The 10,183-nt window shown below is 37.2% G+C and overlaps 1 protein-coding gene across 2 annotated transcripts; it reads right to left on the bottom strand.

Annotated features, from left to right (window-relative positions):
* Nucleotides 1–2,709: 2,709 nt before the first annotated feature.
* On the bottom strand, nucleotides 2,710–9,670 carry LOC107756302 (lipoma HMGIC fusion partner-like 2 protein). Of its 2 annotated transcripts, XM_016573339.1 has the most exons (4): nucleotides 9,612–9,670; nucleotides 9,365–9,517; nucleotides 5,958–6,562; nucleotides 2,710–2,985 (listed from the first exon to the last, which is right to left on the bottom strand). In XM_016573339.1, the coding sequence occupies exons 3-4, from the start codon at nucleotides 6,364–6,366 to the stop codon at nucleotides 2,729–2,731; spliced, it is 666 nt and encodes a 221-aa protein (XP_016428825.1). In that variant the 5' UTR covers nucleotides 6,367–6,562; nucleotides 9,365–9,517; nucleotides 9,612–9,670; the 3' UTR covers nucleotides 2,710–2,728. The 2 variants fall into 2 exon arrangements, with proteins under 2 accessions (XP_016428825.1, XP_016428824.1); XM_016573338.1 differs by lacking the exon at nucleotides 9,612–9,670 and having other exon boundaries at nucleotides 9,365–9,601.
* Nucleotides 9,671–10,183: the final 513 nt, after the last annotated feature.

Here is a 10,183-nt window from a genome sequence, read left to right on the forward strand (position 1 = left end):
CTCAGGGAGTAGGGAGCAATGAACACTGTGTAGGGATCATATCGAACGCAACACAGTTCATCCACGCAGCTCGCTTCTAACGAGCTGGCGCGAGGACTGGATTAACCGCTGGGCTACATCATGTGTCATTCACCTGTGAGAAATCTTTAAAAGTACTACAATACCAGGAAGGAAGATCGGGTTGTTGATGTTTGCCTGCCATTCGCGCTCTGTCTGCACAGCGTGCGTGAACGAGCTGATGACATATCCTGTCTGCGCGAACAGGGTGCGCAGAGGTATGCTAATACATACGTTGACAGGCAGGTAGGAAAGCATATTAAAACGCTCGGACCGAGCGTTTTGATTGGACAAACATTTCTTGATCCTAGGCCTTCCACAGAATATATAAATACAGACAAATACATTTAGACCACTTAACTTAATGATTCACTGGGGAATTTGTAGGCCGGATGGACTGGATTTGTCCAGGGCCGAATTTTAACCTCAGTCCAGCCCTGCCATTGTGCATTTGACACAACTTGCATGCACTGGGTGTGTTGATAAGTCAAGTCAAGTCAAGTCAAGTTTATTTGTACAGCGCTTTTCACGATACAAATCATTGCAAAGCAACTTTACAGCAAATTAAGTTTCTACAATATTTAGTGGAAGCTGATCAGTGGTGACTGTCAATTAATGTACATATGGCAGAAATGTACGGAAAAATCAATTTAAGACGTAATAAAAAAGACGATGAACACTATTAACAGCAATTATTATATATAGTGGAAAACTATATATAAGGAAAACAGTAGAGGATGTTCCTTTTTGAATTCTGTTTCCTGAGATCAACAACTTCCTGTTTCTGTTTAGCCTCTAATAACACACAATAAGGTTTTAAATAGAGTTCACTGTGGAACAGGCAATAAGAATTTTCGTGTAGCAGTACACTATACTAATATTTGTATGTCACAAGTCACAGTATACATAAACATAAAATCTGAGTAAACAAAACAGATACTTATTTATATGCACTTATTTAACATATTAATGTAACATACAGGACTGCAATGAAATGAACAGATGTCAATCAAATCCTGCATTTCTCAGATCTCAAGATCAACCACAAGAAAAATGTTCAACTTACACATTAAAAAGGGGGGGAAAAGTAATATTTCACGATGCTGTTTGTTTAGTATACAAAAACGCACCCTTTCATGAGAGCAGATATGCGTACAAAAGCGTTAAAGTTTGTAAACAATGTCAGGGTTCACAGGGTTTTTGCGTTCAGTTGCTATGATTTTATTTATACTTTTTTTTTTTGTGCGTATTTCACGAAATTCTATCCAAAACTTCTGCCAAATGTATCCACCGAATTAATCCCCCAATACCCACACTTGCAGTCTTTGCACTTGAGCACTTGTCTACTTGCATGAAGTATTTCCTCTATTTGACCCAAGTGTTAAAGTAGGCGTGCAGACCTCAAGACTTTATATAACTTTTACCCAATGCACCGTTTCACAAAGTGTTATGTTGGTTTTTAATACTTTGCCCTTTATAAACTTCTAAATGTCTGTCCGGTTGTTCCTATGAAACAGAAAGCAATTTAATTGTGGTTTTCCTAATTATGTGATAAAAAGCAGCAAAGATAAAAATCAGTTTACAAAATACATTCTTTACTACTAAATTATATTTACTAGTTTAACTTATACTGTAATGTTTTTCTCTGCAATTTGCAATTGCATGCGAGTTCCTGAATATGATGAATGATGGGATACACGAAAATTGCTCTGAAGTGGTATTACAGAAAGTGTGGATTTAGTGTATGTTAAGGGCTATGAGCTTTGGCATTTTTTTGACCTGGGACCGTCTTGAGAAATTACTTCCTGTCGCGTACACATTCTCAAGAAGCCAAGACCACTAGTGTCGGTATTACGACATGCACTTTATTTTTTCTCTTTAGTCCATTTGGTTGCATAAGCCATTGTTGACAGATGAAGAAAAAAAAATGCATTCAACAAAAATACTCAAAAACAGTTGAAAGTTCACCGTATCATGCTCTCAGCTTCCCATATATGGACTGCTCGCGGTGAACGTGCAACATGATTGAGAGGCAGAAAGTGCTTCAAACACCTTATTCAAGAATCACTTCTTATTTTACAGTTTAAATAGACTAGGTCAGTGTTTCTCAACCCTGGTCCTGAGCGCCCCCCAACACTGCACATTTTATATGTCTCCCTTATCTGACACCCATTTCAGGTCCTGGAGTTTCTTTTAATGAGCTAATGAGTTGAATCAGGTGTGTTTGATTAGGGAGACACACAAAATATGCAGTGCTGGGGGGCGCCCAGGACCAGGGTTGAGAAACACTGGACTAGGTCTATCACAGGGAGTTATTTCAATGAAATCTTTAAAACAGTCTAAAAACGGTTTTATCCATTAGTTAGAAGTCCATGTAAAATTTAGGAACAAATAAATCAAAGTACTGATAAAATGCATTTGCTTATAAACACAATGTTAATGCATTTGTTAGTTTCTAAAGGTTTTTTCATATAAATAATTTGTTATACGTATATTTTGCAAAGGCGATACAGCGATAGGAGTCAGAAAGCAAAAGCAAATACATTTGTAAAGACTTTGATCAGTAGACCTACAGGTCTGAAATACATTCCTATTTATGCAACAGTCATTTCAATCAGTAAACATGGGACACAATTGATTCTTTTTCGTTTGAGTGGTTTGTGTTCACATCTCACAGCACACAAATGAGACTCCGTCCCTCTTCAATCTCATCCTGCACCTTGTCGCTGGAGGTGGCGATCTCAGCCTGGGCGGAAAACATGGCACAAATGAAAGTGAGAACAGTGCCTCCTATGGCTGTGTAGAAAGCCCAGCCCAGAGAACACAGGCCCACTTTATATGGGGAAGCATCCGGACCGCAGTAGTCAACCACCTTCTTAGAGCCCCAGCCTGCAGGATAGAGCATCAGACCTAAGATGAGGAATAGACCTGCAAAAGAGAAAACGGAAATGTTACAAATTACAGTTGCTAAGGTGTTCTGGGTGATTGCGAGGTGGATGGTGTGGGACAAGTTAATGAATATAAATGAACATAACATAACTAGCTGAAACAAATCAGAAACACATTTTAAAGAAGGATGGATTTAGTCATTCATCCCACTCTTAAGGTCCATTCACACTAGGAACAATAACTATAACGACAACTATACCGATAATAACCATATTAGTGTCCACAGTCTGTTTATTAGAAGTATTCGCTGCATTTCTGTCGCCTGCTTCTTTAAAAGCTTGAACAATTTACAGATTGGGTGGATTCTGATTGGACATCAATGTTTTTATTGTTCATCAACTGAAAGTGATTCCAATGATATCGTTCCTCAGTGTCGTTATTGTTATAGCCGTGGTGTGGACTTCCCTATTCTCATAGAATTAGAATGAAACTAAGACACCATTGTTTTGCACTGGTCAATTTTGAGATTTTGGGTTATTTTGCTTGCAATCATATCTTCAGACTATCAGAATCAGAAATCTCCACTTCAGTAGCACTTACATACACCAATCCTTCCAGTTTTATTCCTATCTAAGGTTTTTACAAAGGGGTTTTCCTGATTTACATTTTATTCCTAAAAATATGGCAAACTAAATTATTTACACAACTTATTTTTTGGCCATTGAAAGCATTTTTTTAACGGAGATATCCAAATTCCAAATTCTATTCAAATAGAGTTTTCATTTAACTGTGAAAACTGAAAATGAAAGAAGAGTTTTGAAACTGGCTTTATCCATTGTTCAGATTTCTGTTCTGGAAATGTACTGTATGCAAATGAATGCATATTTCATTAGATAATTCCTCATTTTCATATTAAAACATAACACTTGAAGAAAACTTGTAATACAAAACAATTAAAATGTACTGTGATTAAGTATGGTGATATCTATTAGTTCAATTTTGTATTCCACCATACTGTGGAAATGGTGTGAATGGGACTCTACATGGTATTTTAGTTTTAATATTTGGAAACTGAATGCTAACTTCATTTTTCTCTTTAAAGTTCCTCTTTCCCCGAAGACACACTCAGTCAAAACTAGAAGCAGACAACGACCTTGTAGCCCCTTTGAACTGTGTGATAACATCATCAGAAAAAAGCAAAAAAAATCTTTACAACATGAAAGGTTCAAACGATTTCAATTCAGTGTCATTTTGTGCCTGTTGAAGCTATGTGATTATGCTTTAAATAGATATTTGTCTTAAAATCTGGGACTTAATTGTTGTAATACTGTTTAAAAGGCAAAGCATGAACTCTTGCTGATCTAATCTTCATACCAATCAAAGCAGGTCACTGTGATCCCTCCATTTTATTCGGAGTTCTTATTCTAAATAGGCAAGTGAGATCCTGTCTCTGAAGTCATGCTCTCACTTTTCACGAATTACTCAATCACCATGTTGTAAATCTTTCACTGAAATTATACAAAAGCTACATAGTTTGGTTGTACCTGTAGTTGGTCTTGTTTTTCTATAAAATGAACCACAATATTTTTATTGTACCACAATACTGTATTGTTCTAGTGTTTCCAGACATGACTGCAAGTAAGACGCATTATCATGACTGATCTGTTAGTCCCTGGTATTTTGACTAAGAATGCCCTGCCACAGTCAACATTACAGCTCTGCTCCTTTGAGCTGGTTTGAGAAATGGTAACGAATGTAGGTGTGGATTCCTGGGGCCGGATTCACAAAGCATTCAGATCAGCATGAAATAAAAATTCACCCTATTTTCTAAATGCATGTTATAGATTGTGAATGATTTGTCCATGGACTTGATCTTCTGGTGACAAATGCCGGACTTCTTTAAACCCTGCCCCTCCACAATTGACTATTAAGGCCAATTCACGCCTCACAGACAAACAACATCAAACACCAACAGACAAGTCTGTTTGAGTTAGTTGGATCAAGTGCTGGGCGTGCTTAGCAAATTATCCTAAAAATGGATATGTTTTTCTGGACATGTTTGTCTGTTGGGACAGTGTGAACATGACAGTTATTTTTCATAATATTCTAAATCCAACAGCCAACTTGTTTGCTGGTGTTTATTGGTGTTTGTCTGTATGGTGTGAATTGTTCTTTAGAGTGCATTCCCTAACATTTTTTTTCTTTTTTGATAATCCATTGCACTCAAATTGACATCAAAACACAGAAGAAAAGCTCTGTCTGTACTTCTTTTTCATCAAGTTAAATAAAATTAAATACCAGTAAGTAGTACAGATGTTTAATGTACAGATGTAAAGATGTTTAATGAATTTATTTGGTTACGATTATTATTATTAAATTGTTTTGTCAAATTATAAAATAGCCAAATTATAAGCAAATAAATTCTGTTTAATGCGGTCAAACTAACACATTTCATGCGCTTTACATTCAAAAATTACTTACAAGTGTTGACGTATTGATTTTTTTATTGATTTTTAAAGAAGACTTTCATAAATTCAGTCCTTGGTGAACCACCATCAGGAAAATAAGAGAAAGATACACGTATGTTTAATGGTTTGAAGGTTTTCAAACCTTGTACCTCTGTATGTGTTTTAAATCAGAAATAGGACAAGCTCAACAAGGTTTTATCAACATTGGAGACACCGGAGAGACACTCAAGTAACATTTCCAATGCTGTAATATTTAGACTGTCTTTTCTTGTAATGGCATGATGAGAGTGTTAGAAGATCGTAATTAGATAGCATGGTCTTTGAGGTCACTAGAGGAATGTTGAAGCCGTGAGCTCAGAGCATTCTGGGGGCAACTTCAGTGTCTCACTTAAATACACTCCCTAATTTTCCCTTTTTTTTCCCTTTTTGCCTAAAAGTGTTTAGTTGATAGTGGTTCAAAGTTAAAGATGACCACCAACTGCCACAACAAAAGACTGGCAAGAATCTGAGAAAGTAGTGTTACAGTAGACTTTCCCATCTTACCTGCTATTCCCTGAAGCAGGCCACACACATTGAATATGCTCTTCTTCAAGATACTCTGGAAGCACATGCTGAAAACCGAAAGGATGCCCACTACAGATAGGAGAAAGATTGCGATGACTAGAAATATAACAGTGGCTTGCCAGAAGCCACTGGCTATTTCCATGAAGTCTGTAGCGTAGGGCCCACACTGGAGCACCTTCTGCTGTGCCACCTTGATGCAGCGGTTATAAATACCCAGGGTGCGCTGGTCGCTGCGGTGTGAAGCAGTGACGGTGAAGTTGAACTCAGAACCATCTGGATATCCCACTAGCCATTCGGCGCTCATAAATGCCACCATCTCAGCAAATGCCACCACAATGCTCATCAAGGTCCATAACATAGAGCGGCATGTGACTATGACGTGACACATTCTGCAGAACCTGTATGCCAGTACTTGAGAGGAAACGGTTTATTCAAGCAGCAGCTAAGGCACGTCAGTGAAGGTCCATTGGTGTTGTAATCACAGCTGAATCAGCACCAGATCTCTTCAAACAGCACCACAGAAGAACTCCTGAGCTCTAGGACCATCCTGAGACTATCCATGTACTGACACCGAATGATCAAATCTATAAAGAAAAAAAGAGAAACATTTGTTTGAGAAAGTTATAATCAAGGCCATAAATCTAGATTGCTCTGAATTAGCACACTGATGCCTGTACCAGGAACAATCCAATTTAATTTAGCAGTTTTCCCGTTCATAGACCTCTCTGTAAATCCTAGTAACACGGCACAATGTAAAAAATGCTGGGTTAAAAACAGTGTTAGTATATTGTATGAAAACATACAAATGAGATTATACGAATTAGTCACCAGATTGTGAAATAGTTACGAATTGCCATGACATTATGATGGTTTCCTGAACACTCTACTCGTCTGCTATTGGTCAGAAAAACAGGTCAATGTTGAGTCAACACCTTAAAATATAGTTTTACCTAAATAAAGTTTTACTGAATGGAAGAAACCTGTCTTGATTACAGACTGATAGTATTCTTATTTTTTCATTGAGGAGCCAGTTTAGGTTAAGTAAAAATGACCACTGAGGGGTACAGGTTTGAAGAGGCAAGAAATACCTGGAATATTTAATATTAGCATGACAAAGAGATTCATAAAACAAAAAGTTTCAGTCATTTCACCCATCAGAGGATAGTGCTGCAAGCTATACAATACTTTCACCTAGGTCTATGTTATGACAGGTCCTTACTGTAATACCGCAACATTGTCTAAGCAGCAAATGCCTGTTTGTACAGGTATGTAAGGTGGTAAAATAAAGAATTTGAAAAAACAAATTCTACTTCCTAATGCAGTCATAATATAAACACAAGAAAGGCATGACATTTCAGACTAAAAAATTCCTAGTTTAAGTAAACTGAGGTTGAGTACATGATGACAGGTAAGGGTTTTCTTAAAGCCTTCAATGACAGTGCTCTGAAGGCAAGTGATATATGAATTTATTGAATGGATGATTATTATGTCAGGTTAGGGTTAGTCTTTTCTTTTGGTATCAAGCACTGATTTATCATTTAAAACTGAAAAGTCAGGCAATCACAGCACTATGTCAAAGCTTGATGTCCCAGTGAATTTTCAAACATATATATATATACACACAAACACACATAAAGTATGTCCAGTGTATAGAGATTTTTGTTGCTACCAATAAACTTCTCTTTTCAGTCATCAAGAATGATTGTATAATTATTTTGTAAGCTGCCCAACTAGACTGATAGGCTGTTTACCTGAATGGTCAGAATGCTTCAGATCTAAGAAATAAATAAAAGAATGAGCTCACACTTAAATTTAATTACACCACATGATTTCCCCAAAAAAGGAGGCAGCAAACCAAAGAGGAAAGTGCCATGGATTCTTAAGGGGCCTGAAGAATGTCAGAGCCTGTTGCTGTGAGATGAGGACACAAAGGGCTCTCCTGCTGGTGAATTAACATGGTTCTGAAAAGGGATAAAGAGGTTCTCTACTTTTGAATAAAGATGGAACCAGAAAGTCCCTAGACACGGTGACAGACTTTCACTGGTTAATTGGGGTTTCAATGAGTTTCAACTGAAATGTTGCATCCAAAGCAGTTTGAAAGCTGACAAGAAGCATTCATTGAATTCATTCTAAGGAACTGTGGAATGCCTTCCAAGATCGATATTAAAGGGGTCATATGATGCGATTTCAATTTTTCCTTTCTCTTTGGAGTGTTACAAGCTCTTGGTGCATAAAGAAGATCTGTAAAGTTGCAAAGACTAAAGTCTCAAATCCAAAGAAATACTCTTTATAAAAGTTAAGAGTCAGCCACACCTACCTAAAACGGCTCGTTCTAACACACCCCACATACCTACGTCACTATCTGGGAAGAGTTGCATAACGCCGCCCAAATAGTGACGTAGGTATGTGGGGGCGTGTTAGAACGAGCCGTTTTAGGTAGGTGTGGCTTTCAGACCGATGAGCTTTGTAAAAATCGACGCGTTTCAGAAGGCGGGGCATAGAGGAGAAACAATAATGTACAGTATGTGGAAAATAACGTGTTTTTTGAACCTTAAACCGCATAAACACATTTCATTACACCAAATACACCAAATAATGTTCTTTTTAGCAGCATCATATGACCCCTTTAAATATTTCTAAAGGCATCCAAAGGTGCTCAGCAATCAAACAAAACCTCAAAATCACAGGAGTCAAAAATCAAAAGTCCGATCTTATACATCTAATTAGCTCCTGCTTAATCAGTATGGGGTTTTCATTGCCAGATTATCACTTGTCAACTGCTAGTACCATGGTGCATATGCCATGGCATGGTACACCAAAGTACATCAAAGAATAGAATGGTAAATGATCAAACAAAAATTGCCATGTTACTATGCCCAAAAAAACATTAATCTCATGGTGCTTCTTGGTTAATGACATATTTAGCCCCAAAACATGATGTTTCTAGGTACATATCCCAAAACATGGTACTGCTAAAGTGTCATGTTCAAAAAATCATGTTGGTTTACTTTGACCCCTGAAATCTTAAACAGTCTACTGGCTTAATCTCGTTACTTCTAAGAAGAACTATTTTCTCTCATGTCTCCAGACAGACACAGTTACAATCTGTTTACCTATGTTTGCCTTAAAAGAACAAGTTCAAAAAGCAGTTTTATTGATATTTAGGAGATTAAGCAAGGCAGTAAAGGATCACAGCTCTCTTCTCTTGTTCTGTTTCTTTGAATGCTCTAGTAATATAAGTTATCCCACCAAAGCAAGAGAAAATTATCTCTTTTGTTCAGCGTGACTTTCGACGATGTCAAAACCTAGATTCGACACAACTGAATTTAGAAGAACAATTACACGCAGCCCGAGAGGTAAACATAAAATATCTGTATTCCTCTTACCTTAACGGCGGTGAATTAACGGTCTGTTCGCTGATTAACGTTAGTGTTTAACTTCCTGATGTGGCTGAGCGGATCTCTTCTGTTCTGACGCTACACGACACGAGCCAGAAGGGAAGAGCCACAGGAGAAACGTTCAGCTTCACAATCAGAGCTCTGGAATACATGGAAAACATACAATATGGCATCGTTTAGAGACCACGATTCATAGTTCGGTGCTAGTCTCAAAGCAATATCAGGTCTGGCTCACTTCAGATACTTTTCTATTGTTTCTTAACCGCCTCCTTTACTCCAGCCCCTCGGGAAATTACAATGGCTCGGAATACGCCTATACGCCTGATAGTAGTCTAGGTCAGTGTTTCCCAACCTTTTTTTAGTCGCGGCACCCTTTGGAAATTTTAACAAACTTGTGGCACCCTACAAAATTAATTTTGTCACAATATTTGAATTTCTAACTTCGATGTGATAATTTGAAAAGTATAGATATTCGGTACAACAGGGAAGAACTGCAGAATATAATGTCATACAGATATTTTTAATATTATTATAAAATTTGTCCATCAATGGTGGCAATCAGTAGGCTAATTTCTATTGAAGAGACCAATTTATATGACAGATTTTATAGGCTTTTATACATATGTAAACATTATGTAATTACCATTATAACTAGCTATCTCACAATTTTGCTCACTCAGTGTATTTTTAATTTTACAGTGGGGTAATTTTGGTGCAGTAGCATGAGCTAGCTTGATTTCAAACTTTGAATTTAATAAAAAATGACAAGTAAGCAGTCAGTAATAAAATAAGAACAAATAAAGAAAT

This window comes from Sinocyclocheilus rhinocerous, unplaced genomic scaffold, assembly GCF_001515625.1.
Source record: "Sinocyclocheilus rhinocerous isolate Xijiao unplaced genomic scaffold, SAMN03320098_v1.1 scaffold1043, whole genome shotgun sequence".
Classification (NCBI taxonomy): Eukaryota; Metazoa; Chordata; class Actinopteri; order Cypriniformes; family Cyprinidae; genus Sinocyclocheilus; species Sinocyclocheilus rhinocerous.